General features: G+C 39.2%; 1 protein-coding gene across 4 annotated transcripts; it reads right to left on the minus strand.

Moving 5' to 3' along the window:
• Positions 1-72: 72 nt before the first annotated feature.
• On the minus strand, positions 73-17,188 carry TATDN1 (TatD DNase domain containing 1). 4 transcript variants are annotated; one of them, XM_075495255.1, is made up of 12 exons: positions 17,124-17,188; positions 15,834-15,899; positions 15,189-15,238; positions 13,143-13,206; positions 11,798-11,941; positions 11,656-11,698; positions 6,726-6,811; positions 6,561-6,601; positions 5,098-5,174; positions 4,344-4,414; positions 3,284-3,410; positions 73-212 (listed from the first exon to the last, which is right to left on the minus strand). In XM_075495255.1, the coding sequence occupies exons 1-12, from the start codon at positions 17,143-17,145 to the stop codon at positions 110-112; spliced, it is 894 nt and encodes a 297-aa protein (XP_075351370.1). In that variant the 5' UTR covers positions 17,146-17,188; the 3' UTR covers positions 73-109. The 4 variants fall into 4 exon arrangements, with proteins under 4 accessions (XP_075351370.1, XP_075351369.1, XP_075351371.1 ...); XM_075495254.1 differs by having other exon boundaries at positions 17,103-17,185; XM_075495256.1 differs by lacking the exon at positions 17,124-17,188 and adding an exon at positions 16,611-16,898.
• Between the last annotated feature and the right edge of the window lie 7 nt (positions 17,189-17,195).

Consider the following 17,195-nt stretch of genomic DNA (forward strand, 5'->3'; position numbering starts at 1 on the left):
AAAAAGTAGCACTACAGATTGGCTTCCATTGATAAGAACTTGCAGTAATTTTTAAGTTTTTGCAATATATTTACTAAAGTTATGCTGAATAAATGTAAGAAAAACAACTTTATATCTTTGGAAAGAAGACTTTAATAGTGTTGTTATATAGAGTATTGGCCAACTCAAGTGGGTCATCTTCTCTTACTGCCGCCATTATTTCCAGTATTTGACTAAAAAAGAAAGATTGATATTAGAAGACTCTGAAACTCAGTACTGAATATACTTTAGACTGCTGCATGTGTATGTACAAGTCAGTAAGATTAACCTGGAATAAAAACCTATGCTGAGAGCAGCAGGGCAAGGTGCTCAGATATGCAAAGAGCTTCACTTTTAAGTCACTTAACTGCCATTCCCTTCACACTGAACACTGGTTGCTCACTGGTACAGATTCATCTTTGGTCTTCTGACTCTTGTTTGGAGGTAATTAAACAGCTTTCTGTTTCAAAGAAAGTGTCATTTTGTGGGTGTCTTTATCAATGATCTTCATTTTTCAGACTGTGTTAGCCTTTCAAGGCTAAAGCTGCACTATGAATAAACTGGTCCATGGCAAAGCTTAAATTCCAGCCTTACGTGAGAGTATAGCTGTGAAGTAACTTATTCCTACTTCCCCATTCTCTAGATTAATTGTGATTAAAATGCATTCAAATATTTGCAGTAAATGTTAAATGAGCAATTTTAAAAGGCCCATAGCCTTGATACATGCCAGGAAAAGGAACCAAAAGAAATGTGATAAATAGTATTAACACTAAGTAACAGAAAACCAAGCCACAATCTTTTCTCTGTACTCATTTTCTTGATTTTGTATCAATCATTCTAAAAAAAGGAATATTCTGTACAATTCCTAAGTAATACTTTCATTTTTTCTAGTAGTAGGGAAAAAAACCTAACTTCATGGTAGAGAGCAGGAACCCCAAGCTTGATTGGTAGGGTTTGGTGTTTTTGGTTTTTGGCTCTTGCCTCTTAACTTACGCAATGGCTAAACTTCTTTTTGAGGAAGGCAAGGTAGAAAAAGTTGCTCTTAACAATTACTGGAATGCAAATATTTTCCTAGATGCAGGATTAGCCCATTTCATGACCACTCCTATGCTTTGCAGCCAAACAGCTTCTTGATTTAAGGGGATGTTCAAGATGAGATGGGGTGAGATCAGGCCTACAGAGAAATAAGTAACAAATACCAAAGAATTTCACCCTTGAAGAGTCTTGTTAGGGCTTATATAGCTATCTTCGCTTTGGATGCAGCAGGATGCTACATCTTACCATAACACTCTTTAAGAAATTGCTGAAGGAGAAAATAAAAAAGAAAGCCTCTTGTGGCTAAAATAAAAAAAAAAATAGCTTCCAAGGGGAGTAGTGCAGTTCTAAAAATATATATAAAGTGGAAATATCACCATCGAAATGGAAAGGTGTCCAGCACCACCAAAAAAAGCGAAGTGGAAAATTCCTCCTGCCAACTGAGCTATATTAAACAGTATATATACCCTGAACATTAAATACACTGTGTGGCCTGGGGCTAACTTTCCCTTCACACCAAATCTTGCTACTTGAGAAGTCACAAAACATCAATTCTTGGTTACCATGCTTCATTTTTCATAAGGTTTAAGAGGTTCTTAGGTCACTAATCTACAGCTAGTACAGGTTATAATTAATGTTAAAGGGACAGTAATTTTGAAATAAGGTTGAATTAAACAAGATTTTGTTTTATAAAAGAGAGCAGAGGCCGAAGTACAGCATTTATGTACCGCTCTAGGACAGACTCCCTGCATTTCCAGTTCTGGGGTTTCTGAAACACACTTTCTGTGAGCTACAACTAAGGCAGCAGACAAAGACATGGGGGTGTTGTTAACACATACCGGCTTGCTGAAATAGCCTTATTCAGCAACAGGAGAGGTCCTCCACTTGTGATCAGAAAACTGTTTTCACTTGATCTCTTCCCCTACTCCAAAATCATGGACTGACCCTAGAAAGTCTTAAAATACTGAAAAAGCCCTTCTGTGCTAACGTGTGCACTTCCTCTAAACCACAAATAAAATCAGTTTCAAAGAGTTTTACAGATGGACATAACTGCATAAAATGTATCTGAACACTAGGAGATGTCACCATGTCAGCTTAAACTATGCTTTTAGCGTGATCAGTGGTCTCTTAAGTTTCTTCAGATCTCCCAAAAAAACCAGCAGAATTCCCTTCAGTGCTCAAATAAACTCTTGTTTAGACACCTTGCTGAATACCTAAATCCTTTAGTACTATGCCGAGCAGTATTTCAAAAGCTAGTTCCAAACAGGTCATTTACACAGCTTTTCATAGAAATACATACAGACTTCACAGCAAAAGAAATCCCACTTCTGATCGAGTAAATGGGTTTTGCACCTGGATAGGTACAGCTCTGAGCTTGATTTGCTGAAAAGTCATTCACGTACTACAGCGCAAGAAGAAACCTTCCTGAATTCCTTTTTTCTTTTCAGGGAGTTAATAATGAGAAGACAACTGAGAAGATGGGTGTAACTCACTGACCAGACTTCAGTAACAGTTGTGAAAATTAAGGTGTTTCATCTATCAGTGCCATTTAATGGAGATAACCAAACATTTTCACTAAAACAATGATACATTTCCCTGCTTTTCACACCTCTGTGAGGAAGCGCAGGAAAAGGTGGCAGAAAACGGTTTCTGTACTTTCTAACTGTCCATAAAGTCCTGGAATTTTATTTTGCTCTTCTCTATATTGACTGCTGTTCTTCATATCCGAACTTCATAAGATCACAGTGTTCTATGAAACTTACTTAGGCACAGCAGCAGAAGAAATGACCCTAACCAAACTCATGTTACGGCAGTTCGCGTCACAGCTGCAGTGATACGAACACAGGCACAGGCCCTACGTGGTGCCTCAGCGCTGCCTCTGCGGAGGCCTGCGCAGCTCCAGTGCTGTATCAGTTTTAAAAGTAAACTGAGTGAAATTTATTCAAGTCAGGTTACTTTACAGAGAATTTAAAGGGTTTAGCCCCTTCTCCAATGTGACAACTGAAAAGATACAAAACAGTACTGGTTTCACTTTCAGGGAGCTTTTTACATAGAGTTGCTGAAATGGGAAAATTAAGATTTTTAAAATTTTTCCACAGCTTGTAAAGCAATACCTTGCACAGGTTTCAATAAATTTAGAATTAATTTCTATATACCACGTTCCCAGTGAACTGATTTTTTCTTTTTTTTTTCCTGTGAGATTAAAATAACACTACTTACATACACTTACATTATATGGCAGGGTTCATTTCTGTCCTTCAAGCAGTGCCCTATTTCCCATTTCTTTTTTGTAGGAAATGTAGTTTTAATGTATTTTGATCCAGCATGAGTATTTTTCACTCCACACCAAGGTGCATCTAGTTTCATTTGGAAAAAAAAAAAAAAAAAAAGAAAAATTAAGAGTATGCAATCATTTGAGAATAGCATGAGATAGTTCCATCAACTGCTTCCACAGACAAAAGTTCTTGCAATCTCTTTCTAGCAGTGACTTGCAATTTAAAATGGAACTCAAGAGATATGGGCAATTTAACATCTTCAAGATCTTTGGATTTTTATACTGTTACTTTCAAGATTTTACACTTTAAAAAATCAGCAATAATAGTACATAACACTTACTTCCTCTAACATGATAAAGACAGCTGGATACGCTGCATGTATTCCACAGAAACTTCCTGTATACTTTAACAGGTCTGTACTTCACATGCAAGTAAATTTAAGGATTTAGGCAGTTTGTAGTTTTCCTTTCTCCGATTCATAAATTAAAATAAATACTGTATTTATAACTGCTGGTTATTGAACATTAAAAAAAAAAAAGGCATCCCTAGTCAGTCAATTAAAATCACTGCTCATTAGGCCAAGAGAGGAATTCAAGCATTCTTCCACTTTATTCAATTTAAAGAGCTGTTGTTTCCAAATGCTGTTACTGTTACCAGTGGCAAGATCATAGCCATTGCCCTGTGTTTGGCACATCTCCAGCAAGCTAGATTTTAAAAGAGACTCAAGCAGGATTCTGGTACCTAGGTACACTTAAAAATCTGGGCTTGTCAATTTGTCCTTTCCATCTTCCCCTGCAATGTCAGGAACTGTCAAGGCAGCTTATTCCTTCCAGCAGAAGGCTGAAAAGTAGTATTTCTGGAGCCTGTAAACTGCTTTCCCAAGTGGAGAAACAGCCAGTCCTTTTTCTACGCCGAAATCCTTGGCTCTTGATTCCCCCTTATCATTGCTGTACAAGCGTATCCTGTTGCCTCATAGTGTTTAAGTCACAAACTGACCAAGATATAAAATCTTACCAGTCTCTATCATTAATCGTTCACTAGGAATTGATTTCAGTGTTTCCAAGTTGGCTTCTGTTTTCAATGAACTAGAAAATCAGAGTTTGGTTAAAAAAAATTAAAAGTGTACAAAAGTAATTACTTTGCCTGTTGAAATGTTTTGCAGCAAAGGCAGCTTCTTAAATAATTTTGTTAGGGAATAAAATTTGCTTTGTTTTTCAAAGTGTTGCCTGTAAATTCAAACTTTGCAGAAAAGGGCAAATTTGCAGAGTTACTCAGTGAAGCCGTCTCAGCCTAGTAAGTGTGCAGAACCCCTGCCTGCACTGCCCATACTTGCCCGGACTTGGCAACCCATGCAACTTATGAAGTGATGCTGGCTGGCTTTTGGCCAGACGACTGCTGAGAATTCAGACTGCGTAACCAGTAGATAAGGCTGCTCAGGTTACATTTGCATCCTGGATTTGACATGGCAGCTTAAAATTACGCTACTTTTTAAACACTTCTCAGAAGGACTGCTTCCACGTTCACAACCTTATTTATTTACAAACAAGGATTGACCTGAGGGTAGTAGAACGGACCTAAGACTAGATTAACTCACTGAGCTGTGAGTTAAGAACTTTTTATGGCTAATAGACTAATGAGTGCAATTCTAAATCTGTCAGATGATTAAGTCTAGAGAGCTTTGAAAACTTGACCTCATTGTTTAAAAGAAAGCTATGAGTTCACTACAGCTGACATTTTAAAATAGTTTTATTTCTTGTAAAGAACTTACCAGCCATTTATTCCAATATAAAGATCCAAATCTAATATAGCTGCTGCTTCTTCCTTTGTGCCATCAAAAGAATGTACCTAGAACATATATATAGATGCACACGTATATACAAATATATGTACTTCATTTAAAACTCCAATCATTTAAAAGTACGTATTAGTTTTTATTTGCGTCAAATACCTTTGAGAGTATGCATTACACATCAATACAAACATAAAGATTGGACATGGCTCAGTTGGTTCTGAATTTGGGCAAAGTTCAGGCTGAAGTCACTTGAATACTGTAATAAAAGTGGTTACCATGTTTTGTGAGTGATAAATATGTGTAGAAAAGGCCTATCCAGTGATACCACTTTTGGCCCAGGAACCTCCTGTAGCTGATAGCTGGGAGACCATACACAGGAAGTAATCCTGTGCACGCTGGATTTTTACATTCTTTCCTCAGTATTCCCTACAGGGCACTGTCAGAGACATAGTAAGGGCAGTATTATGTTCTCCACAGCTTTTAGTCCACGGGAACTAGAGACACTCTATTTGGTCATCCCAGGGACTAAAGAGGCAAGTGGTAGGTCACAAGGTGCAAACAGTGTAATGCATCTGGGAACCGCAGCTTCTCACCCCAAGTGGGGTAAAGACACTGCTTCCCCATGCTGTGAGGGGGACAGTCACTTGCAGAGGGTGCCTGCTCATCATTTCTCTACGCGTTACCGGTTTTGCAGAACAGAGAAAGGAAGGAAGGAGAGACTGTACAGTATTATGTAAAAGCACAACATGCAAAGTACTGAGCTAGGGGAAGGTTTCTGCAGTAACAAAGGGGAAACCTCAGGACTGAGATATTATTGTACGACATGTGGTCTGATGTTAGTAGGATAGAATAATCCAAGCATTTACTACTTTTGGAAAACCCTACCAGAACGGAAACCTGAAAGTGTTGCTGGACTTTGTTAATCATTTCATCCGAAGTTTTTCCTGTTAGGCTTTTGAATTAAAATACCTGATCTGAATATCTAAAGACACAAAGCAATCAAAAGTTACATCTGGATCTAATTTGAAAATGATGTCTAACGTCAGAAGCAAATGTCTGAGGTTACGGCTTCCACTGGGAACATGCATCTAAATTATCTGTGGTCTGAACGCACTGCAGTTACAGACACTGAAGAATTGGGAAAAGGCCAATGTCAATTATAAGGTGCTTAAACTGTCCTTCTGACAGGCCAAGAAAAACTGCTCGTGTCAGCTGCAGAGCTTTTTCTCAGCCTATCTTCTTACCTTGCAAAAAAACTGTTGAATAAGCAACGAAAATAAAAATACTAGACGGGACTGGAAAACACTTTTAATTAATAATAACCTAAATCATGTAACAGGAAACCTACCCAGATTCCATGACAAAAAACTTGCATATTAAGCAACAATATTGACAGACATGCATGTAAAAATGAATGCTACACTGAAGTCCATACTTACCACCCCTCCTACAAATCTATCTCGGTTTCTTCTCATTATGTCTATGAAATGAAATAAATAAAAATGCAAGACAGCTTTATAATAGACAAAGGTGAAAGATTCAGGTTTCCAGATTTTTCATATTCAGAATTTGCTCTGAGGATGAAATTCTCAAACAAAACCCACCTAAAAATTCAGCATGTGAGTTTCTACAGTGCAGAAACATGGGCAGTTGTGTCTGTTCTGACAGGTCAAATTGTTTTTCGAAATACCTGTAACATAAAAATAACTTTTAAACAGACACACAGCGTAAGAGCAAATAAAGAGTAGAAGAGTTTTTTCCAGCGCTTGTATGTTTTAGTCCTCCAGAACTAAAGACAGAATTAATGGATTTGCCATGCAAAAGCTCCTATTTGTGCAAGGATTTAAAAGGAACTCTTTCCCATGGTATATTCATAGAGATCTATGCTGGAAGACAGATAAGAAGTGGCCAAGAGCATCAATACACGCATGTATATGCTAAGCATGTACTCTTGTGTACTGTGGGTGTTGCAGTTCGTTTTTATTTATTTATTTTTAACGGAAGAGGAACTGACTGTTGTCTCCACAAAGCTTCGAAACGCCAGGAAGGGAGAGCATGGATCACACAGAGACCACTATTTCAAGAAGCACTTGTAAATGTGGCGAGGGCGAGTGAGAGCACTATGCAGACTTCTATAGCCTCAAATGGCCAAAACTGCATCAGAGCTGGCTGGCCGGTACAGTAACAACCCAGACTTTTTGTTTGCTCTTCCATGAAGGTCAGTCTTTCCTCTCTTGGGGTGGAACAAGTACCAATATTAGGCATCTTACTTCTGGCCCATTCTGCCTATTGTCTTCACTCTTTCAAAGTCTTCCACTGTTTTCCCTCCTCTCCTTCGTGTGCTTGCATCCTTTCCTTTTCACTCCTTTTTATCCCTCTCCTTACTTTCTACTCCTAGTATTCTCTTTAAAGGAGTGGTAACAGTGAAGTAGCTATCCTATGAAGAGACATCAAAATACAGCCAGAGGGAAGGTAACTATGTAGCCAGTTTCCCCACTGCAGTTTCCAAAGGAACTTAATTAGCACTGAACTAAACCGTCACTTGTCATTTGCAGCTAGTTCTGATCCAAGAGCATTATCATTTACCATTTCTGTCTGCCACACTGCACCAAGGCATGCAAATTACCAATGCTCAGGAAACATGGTAGAGGAACTTATGCATGGCAGAGGGCCAACAGTGCATAGGTGACTCCATAGCCATACATAATTCGTAAGATGACATTATTTGGACAAGGCAAGAAGGACAACATTGCCTGTCCCAACAGGCTGGGACTGTATGCACATATTGAATTTCTTTAGGTGGTGCTGTTAAAAGCAGTCCAGGGCACTGGGGCACTCCCATCATCAGGTATCAGAAACATTTCAAAGGCAAACTCAAGTGTCCACATACTGCTGTGTACGATTCACATACCAATCAGGAGAAAGTGGCAGCAAACCATTAGTTTGATTTACATTTTCCTAAAAAAAAGACAATGCAACTGGTCGTTTTGTGCAATTTTCACTATTTTCTGTATATTACAGGTTGATATTTCTCTGATAAAAGTTACCTTCCCTGTTTATCAGTGCAGATCTTTGAGATAGAACAGGTGGAACAGAAATTGACTGTAACGCTAAAAACTGACATAAAAATTCAGGAGAATAAATTACACCTACTTTGAATCTTCTTTGTAGTCTAGATACTGTGCTTAGTTTAGCTTGTTTGACCAAACATAAATTTAATTGCAATTCATGATTGGTCTTGTGGTTAAATACCTACAATTGCTTGATTATTGGTGTGGTTTTGGTTTTTTTTTGTTTGTTTTTTGTTTGTTTGTTTGTTTTTAAACAGAAGACTTGTTTCATAAGGAAATGAGGTTTTAGAGACTGAGCTGCAAATAAGCTCCTTAAGTAACCTACTGCCAATTTCAATCTAACTTCAGTGGTCTTGAAAGTATAAAGTTTAGTGCCCCTACAAATGGAAAGGCAGCTCAAGCTTCTTCCATTTCTAGCTACAATGAAGCCCAACACATGCTGCTACTTGCCCTGTCAAAGAGAAAGGGCGGGTGAATGGGGAAGTTCCTGGAGAGAAAAAAATTAAAAAAAGAAAAAAAAAAAAAGGAAAGAGAAACCCTGGAAAAGCATGAAGAAACCAGGCATACAGTGATCAGAATGTAACAAAGTCAGTCAACAGGAAACTAAACCTTACTAGTTCCAATGCTGAAGGATCAACCTTTTTCTTTGGGTGAGCAGACTGTCATTCAATATATGCTGGTTCTATGTTGCTTCTCAACAAGAAACTTTGAAAATATTTCTGCATGGCTGTTTGCAGGTTTAGTTTTGACCATAAAGTTCAAATACTGTGGTATTTTCAGGTTTGGGATCAAGACACTAAAGGAGCTGAAGCCAACTGGCCTCACTGAGGTAGAATATTCCCAAACAATTCTGGATTCATGTATTAATAACAGTGCATATGATTTTGTTCATCCCCTCCAATTTGGTTAAGAAAACTCCTGTTTCCATGTCGGTAAGCCCCACAAACCCCTCCCAGTAGCACAGCAGAAGTGAAACTTCCATATACTTATCAGTCCATTTATAACATGACCTTCACCAAGGCAGTACCTTCACCTAACTATCATTCAAATCACCAATTTGTGTTGGAAAAGTTATGAGAATGGAGAAAAATTCTGACAAAAAACGTTCTTAGGGCTGCTTCAAAGGAATTTCATCTTTATTAGCTTCTCATCTTTATTAGCTTTTCAATCCAAGAGAAAGGATAAAAAAAGTAATGTTTATTTTTTTACAGGTGAAAATTATCCAGAAGAAAACACAGCATAAGTAACTAGAAAATGATTAAACATTAAACAAAACAGAGGTCATGCTCAGATACTACCCACTGGGAAACTACCATACTTCTGTTCTACAGGGTAACTCTGCAGCTGCTTGCTAGCTATTCCAGAGACTGCTGTAACACCTGAACTACGGATCAGTTGAAAACCCGTGACCTGCCTCCATGCATTTCACACTTTGCCTTCCTTTTCATTTTTTAGTTAATTTATCAAGCGTACATTGAATATTAATTTGAAGAACTCACCAACCAGTCTGCTAAAGGTCATGAAAGCCAGACTGTATCCAACTCCATAGCATTCAATTAGCAGAAATGAAAACAACCCCAAACCCTGACCATGTTTCACAAACACGTGGAGGATGAAGAGCAGGGAAAGCTGTCCATTTAGAAAATACAGAATTTACAAACACAGTGTTTGCAGGCATCTGTCCTTGAGCCTTCAGGCTCTTCAGGAAAGACATAGACCTGTTGGGGCAGGTCCAGAGGAGGGCCACAAAAATGATCAGAGGGATGGAACACCTCTCCTATGAAGAAAGGCTGAGAGAGTTGGGGTTGTTCAGCCTGGAGAAGAAAAGGCTCTGGGGAGACCTTATTGGGACCTTTCAGTACTTAAAGGGGGCTTATAAGAAAGATGGGGACAGACTTTTTACCAGGGCCTGTTGTGACAGGACAAGGGGTAATGGTTTTAAGCTAAAAGAGGGTAGATTCGGACTAGATATAAGGAAGAAATTGTTTACAATGAGGGTGGTGAAACACTGCAACAGGTTGCCCAGAGAGGTGGTAGATGCCCCATATCCCTGGACACATTCAAGGTCAGGTTGGACGGGGCTCTGAGCAACGTGATTGAGTTGAAGATGTCCCTGCTCGCTGCAGGGGGGTTGGACTAGACGACCTTTAAAGGTCCCTTCCAACCCCAAATATTCTATGATTCTTCACTCCCTCATATTTCTTGCTTTCTGTTTTTTTCATCCATCACCTCCTTCCAACTGCAATTTCCAGCAAGGGCTCTCAATAGATCTCTTAGAAACTAGATTTATGTATTTAGTATGATTTACTGAAATAGCTCAGATAAAGACTTTCTGTCATTATCAACTTTAATTAGAAAGGACTCACCTACCACTTTAAAAGTGATTTCTGTTCCACCCTATCACCTCTTTCCTCACAACCCAATTTCAGCACACCTGATTAGAAGTTTTTCACTACAGGTCTTCAGCTGCAGTCCATCAGATAAGGAAAATCAGATTTTTTTTTTTTTCCTCCCAATAACATCAAGGCAGCAAGGATCTTAAAATATGATACTCCACCAGCATTTTAGTTTGCCACAGAAAAGAAACAGGTTATGCTCCAAGGTGTGCTCTGCTGAACTTTGTGTACACTGAATTCTACCAGGAAAAAAAGTTCTGTCCACTTTGCTGAATATTTTACTGTATGACTTATGAAGCATTAGGAAGAAAACTCTACCTACTGCTAACATGCAGCAATTAGAAAAAACACAACTAACCACTGCCCCCCAGTGACTAATTTACTCAGAACAGTAATATGCAGGCACAATTCATTAATCACTCATCTTATTTGAATTTATCACTTACATCTTTCGGTCAGTTCCCTCTGTAGACAGAAGTTCTCACTACAAGAATGCAAGCTGATTTTAGGGGCTGTGCTAGATACTGAATGGAAAGAAGCTATGCTGCATATATTACTTCAAAACACAGATCTCTCTAGCTCCCAAGGTCACCTTTTTCCATCACCTCTCAATTATCTGCTCCCAGCTAACACCTCCCTTAAAAGCTCATTTTTTTCCACTGCTGACTTACCCTTTTTGACAGTTCTGTTCCCTTACTCATGCCTTTCACTCAACCTAATTCTTTTTTCACACACTACAGTTATGTTATTCTCCCCATGAGTCTCTTAAGAGTTCTTGAGTATTAGCAAGAACGAACATCTGTCACACCCAGAAACCCACAAATTCTGATCAATTTTACAGAAAAAGACATGCTAAGTCAACACCAGGAAGGTAGCAAAATTTAGCACATAGCACTACTTGAATGTAGGCATCTTTCTTTAAAGTCCCATTTCTGCCAAAAAAAACCAGATCCAACCCTGCAAACTGCAGGTCTGTACCTGACAAAATGTCACCTGGTAGAACACAAGAGAGAAAACACTCCTGTAAATTGCTACGAGTCAATTTATAGTCATCAAAAGTTTCTTACTTGAGTTGGATGTCCTTTGGGCAAAATTCTAATCTATCAAAATCTACAAATAGAAAGAACAAAAAACCCACTTAGTGTTTTAGAATTTTTTAATACATGTCTAGGAAAAAAAAAAAAATTGAAGTACTAGGAGAACACTTACCTAAGCCACATTCTCCAACTGCTATTACCTTTGTCTTATTTTCTTCAATCAGATTTTTTAATTCAGATAAATACTGTTCAGGGCTACTCTGCTCAAATTCGCCACAGCGGGTAGGATGACAGCCAACTGTACTGTAAAACATGTCTAAAGCAAGATAGTATTAGAAGATTTTAAGAAAAAAATAGAAAAAAAGAATTTATATAAGGTATAGACAGTATCTGTATCTGGCCTTCTTTCATTGCTCATAATTTTAAAAGAAAACTTGCACTGAACATCTTTATCTTGGTGATAAATTTTATTATACTGGTATTTTCTGCTTTAAAAATGTTAGACTATCTCTAGTGGCGGTGTGTGCTCGTGTGTTTCTTTTTAGTACACATTATTTAGTATACTCCAAAACTGCAACTCAAAGCTGAATTATTCTGGTGGAGTGGCCCTCAACAAATCATACAATTGTTGAGGTTGGAAGAGACCTCTTGAGATCATCTAGAAATACATCTTGTTCAAAATGCATCAGGTATACTCAGGTGCAAGATTTGCAGACAGCATGTGATTTCCCTGGTGTGCCTCTGCGTTAGCTGTTACAGAATTTCGCAAGCAACATCTAGCCTGATTTACCTAAGCATCTAACCTAGATTACCTTAGTGCCAAAACTAACATTTCTACTAAGCGCCTTTATGGAGAATGTAAAGGCATGGTGGGGGGAGGGAAAGAGTATATAAGGCCCCAAGAAACTTGACTTAAAGCTAGTCCTGCTTTGATAGAAGTTGGGAGGTGGATTGGGTTGGACCAGATTACCTCCTCAGGTGCATTCCAACCTAAATTATTCTATGGTTCTGTTCTGTAAATAGTACTTTAACATGTGTTTTAGTTCAAATATATACTCAAGTAATTAGTGGAATGATATTTGCCTTTTCACAGAAAGAAAGGGAAAGCTAGGAGAACTGTAAAGAGAAAGATACCTCTCTTGTTCAAGCTGGTCATGATAGACTGGTAAGTAAAAACCCACCAAAAATCCCATATATTCCACACCATATAAGTATTCCAGCTTATTTCTAGAAGAGAGCCTTGTAACAACATTTTTATTCCAGATATCTCCTGCAATTTCTATTTTTATCTAGAAATAGAAATTACAGGAAAGACTGATTCCTTCCAACACCCAGGGATCTAAAGAGCAACATACAGAAACCCATACACAATGCATTCATCCCATTCCAAAACGTAATTTCTCATTTTAATCGGAGATTCTGTAAACACCTCCAGGGGCAGGTCCTTCTGAACTCTTAATTCTGAGAGTGGAGAAGTTACATTTTTGACTAACAATGTAAGTTTAAAGTGAAAATACCATTTGTCTGTGCCAGCTGCAATGCATCTTTACTATCTTGTAGACTCCCACCTGTAATCAAAAACTTGGAAGAAGAAAAGTACTGTCAGCAAGTATGTTCTTCTCTGAACATTAAAAAGAATGTTTAAGAAAACACTCAGATATAAGTAAAAATCTAGACAGAAAACATCAGAAGACAATTACTAATGCACACGTGACAAAATTTCATAAATCAGTAACAAACCTCAGGAGCTAGTAAATACACTAGGTATCAAACCCTGATTTTTTTCTTTATCAAGTATCTTCTATGGTAAGTATTTAAACCATTAAATGAGTAAAATACTTCTATTTGCAACAATATTAACTTAATTAGACAATGACTCAAGAAACTTTATTTGCATTCAAGAAGTGATACTCAGAAACATTCTCCCTGTCTTACAGGTGGAAGAACTAAGAACTCCTGAACACCCAAAACAAGACATGAGTAAGTAAGCAGATAAACCAAAGGAGTCTGTATCGGAGTCAGGATTAAAAATTTAAGAATTTCTGGCTCTGATCTTTTATTTTTACCTTACGATCAAAGATTATCACACCAGAACTGTTTCTTATCGCGTAGGCACGTGCGTGCACACCATGTGCAGGATCTTGTATCTTAGGTCCTAATAAATCATGACTGCACTGCTTTTGGACAACTCTTCTCCCTACACATGCTACACCAGACTCAGTCAGCACCAAGTCAGACATTTCTGCAGTATGCTCCATTAGAGATGGATGCACCCCAACAGTATCACAAGAAAAGTAAGTTAAGCTGAAATTGGCTCAGTGTACATACTGAGGCAAAACTTCAGGGCAAAACTTCACAAAAAAATTACCATAAATCAGCAGCTATACGGAAAAATAGAAGTATTTTCAAAGAAACAGATTAAGCTTCTAGGCAAGTAGGAACAGTCTGGGATGGAATAGACTTCTGACACCATAGAGGCCAGCAGCAAGACTGAAAACATAGCTAAGGACACAGAACTCCTAAATTCCATTTCTGAATCCACTGTGCATCTTCAAAAAATTATGCAGCCGATCTATTTTTGATGATAAAATTGCCACTTACTTTCAGAGGGTAGTTTAAGATTAAATAGTAGTTATACAGCACATATTAACGCAGTAAAAGTGATTATGATTCTGTATTTGCTGCAGTGTGGTAACTTCTCTATCACAAGAGTTTTCTTTTTTTGTCTCCCAGTTTATTTCCCACTCTTTTCAGATGACAGCCTTTCAGCAAACTCCTGAGATGCCTGTTCCTCTTCCAGAGGAGGGTTTATTTCTCTCTTTCTAATCCACCAGCCTTATTAGTGCAGTAGAACAGTTTGTGACAATATGCATTGTATTCTATTGTAACTCATACTTTTGTCTTGACAATTTATTCAGTTTAGAGAAAGAGATACAGGCAGGCTGGACTATTGTAACTAAAGGAGCATGGTCCACTGCTGAAAACACCGATTTCAAGCTAAGAGTTACAAATCTGCTCATAATGATGCTGTTTTAATACACGTAAGCCAGTATTTACTAGCAGACATTCAGATGTTTCAACGGTAAGACTTTGTGGGCACTCCCAACTCTTATGCAGTTACCAATTTCCTTTACATACAGAAGTATCTGAAGGATCTCAATCGGAAGAGTTTTTGGGCTTTCATCTGTAGCAGTAACTGTTGAGTAAGAGAGTCACACAGGACACAAGAAGAAAGGAGTGGTTGCCTATAATGCAACTAACATGGAAAATTACGTACTAGCTGATTGCAGTAGGTCAGAGAACATCTTTCTGTTGAAGCTGTACAAAAGAAATTCTAGATACACATAACATGATACCACTGAACTTAAACAATCAGCATCTAATAATCTGTGCAAATGAAAGACAATGCTCTGCACAGAATGCTCTTGCTTTACGCTATTGAAGAAAGTTACTGCATTTTTCATTGCAAGTTCAGAAACATTTGTTTTAATAGGGGACCACCAAAAAACAAAGTATTATAAAGCAGTTTAAAATATTAAATAAATTTTATTATAAGAAATTACCTTTTTAACTCCAACTTTAACTGCTCTCTCTACCACATCCAAAAAGTCATCTGCAGAAGTTCATAAAAATGTCATAAATTGAACTTAAGGTTTTACAGCATAATTTAACTACTTTTCAACTAAAAATCACTTTCATGCAGTCAAAATGCCTACCATGAACAACCTTTAAACCACACTTGATTAATCTTTAGAAGACAATAACAAAATGCAGTAACCGAAGATCCAATTTAAATCCAAGAAGTCAACGGAAGTTTTTCCATGTACTTTAGGAGACTCTCTGTTTTTACATCTATATCTAAAGGCCATAAGAGCAAAAAAGCATCAGTTATAATTAGTAACTATGATTCAGCAATGCAGTACTTTGATAGCTTATTGTTCACAATACTCAGATCAGTTTTTCTATGCAATCCTAATAAAAATAGATCAGCAATTGTCCATTTTGCTCTAGAAGCAGTTACCTGTATGACAGCTTAATAGCAATTAAGAGAATGTATTTTGCTTAGAACATCTAACCTATTTTGTCACGCTTTCTTCTCTTCTTCTACTTAATCTCTAAGAAACTCTAATCTCACATTCTGACATGTAAGAGGTCTCTATTTTAAGGAGAGGGATCCTGTCTTTCAGCAGATACAAAGAAACATTTACCCTGATGTTTCTGTGTTCCCCTGTAGATTCCTCTGAACATAGGATCTGTCAGGTTAATACCAATATCTATGAAAAAACAAATATAGAAATTAGATGTTATAGTCGCTCTACATTTCATTCTGAGCATTAGCCAACTAGGGAAGACAATGGAAAGCATATCTTCGTAGTCCCTGACTACCACACGACAGGCCATATAAAGCTTAAGCATAAGTCTACTTGCATAACTTGAGAGCTTACTCCTTACTAGAAGTGACAGAAAAATAAAATTTTGGCCTTCTGTGCAACTCCAGACTTATTCTACGAGTGTTTAAGACACGCCCTCATAATCACCAAAGCTAATGCATATGCACTGTTTATTGCAATTAATTCCGCTTTTCACATGAAAATACAAATTTATCTCTGCCAACAAGCAGTAACAGGGCAGGAAAAATGCAGCATCTCACACACAACCTTTACAGGGGTGGAAGCAGCAGCAGACTGCCTCATGAAAGCTGCCTGTTTTCCCTCCTGCTGCCCACGACCCCCCAGCCTGGCCAGAAAACCTGCACTGCAATGCAGCCACCGTCCGAAGCCGCTCCAGCCCCAGCGCAGCCGCCTCTACTTGGCTCCCAAGGCTGTCCCTGAGCTGCAGCCTCGCAGACACGGGCTGAAGCACAGGCTTCAGGCACAGCCGCCTCTGCAGCTGCCAGAGCCCACCGGGGTTTCCAGTGGGAAGGGAAATCTTCCAAGGTAATATTAGGCTGCTCAGCCACACGTAAAACTTCGATCTGAACCCACCTTCTGATACGTGCGTCCTGCCGAATTTCCTAAGAACGTTAACATTTTTATCCAAGCCAACTCCATACAATTAGAAACTACCACAACTAACGCGCCAACGCGAAAAAGGGGATGAGAGGCGGCCAGAAAACCCAGAGTTTAGGGGTAACTTTGAGGAGCCACGCAGCAGCCCCTCCGCGCCCTGCGTGAAGCCTCCAGCCACGGCAGAAACGTTCCCAAACACTTCTTGTAGGCTCGAAGGCAGCCTGTCTCTCGGCCCCGGAGACTCCGAGAGGGACTACAGAAGAAGGATGAGGGGCAGACCCTGTCACCAGAGCGGCCCACGCCCCCCGCCCGCCGCGCTCGGCCCCTCACGGAGCGGGACGGCGGGGCTCCCCTCTGCGCGGCGGCCACAGGCGGCGGCAGCTGTCTCAGCCCGGCACCGGGCGAGGTACGGAGGAACTTGGGGTGAGGCGACCGGCCCCACCGGGGCCGGGGACGCGGACCCCCTACCCCGCTCCGCTCTCCCCTCACCGATGAACTTGGCGCGACTCATGGCGGCGGCGACAGCGGCTGCAGCGAGAGCGGGCGCGGCGCGCCTGCGCG

This window comes from Mycteria americana, chromosome 2 (assembly GCF_035582795.1).
Source record: "Mycteria americana isolate JAX WOST 10 ecotype Jacksonville Zoo and Gardens chromosome 2, USCA_MyAme_1.0, whole genome shotgun sequence".
NCBI lineage: Eukaryota > Metazoa > Chordata > Aves > Ciconiiformes > Ciconiidae > Mycteria > Mycteria americana.

What these genes read in the sequence shown, in the direction of transcription:
- TATDN1 (XM_075495254.1), bottom strand. Translation starts at nt 17,145, where the DNA reads ATGAGTCGCGCCAAGTTCATCGGTGAGGGGAGAGCGGAGCGGG. An exon ending in ATAGATTTGTAGGAGGGGTG is followed by an intron (nt 5,175 to 6,560) that starts GTAAGTATGGAC and finishes TATATGTTCTAG; the next exon opens with GTACATTCTTTTGATGGCAC. An exon ending in AATGAACCCTGCCATATAAT is followed by an intron (nt 213 to 3,283) that starts GTAAGTGTATGT and finishes TTTCTTTTTTAG; the next exon opens with TCAAATACTGGAAATAATGG.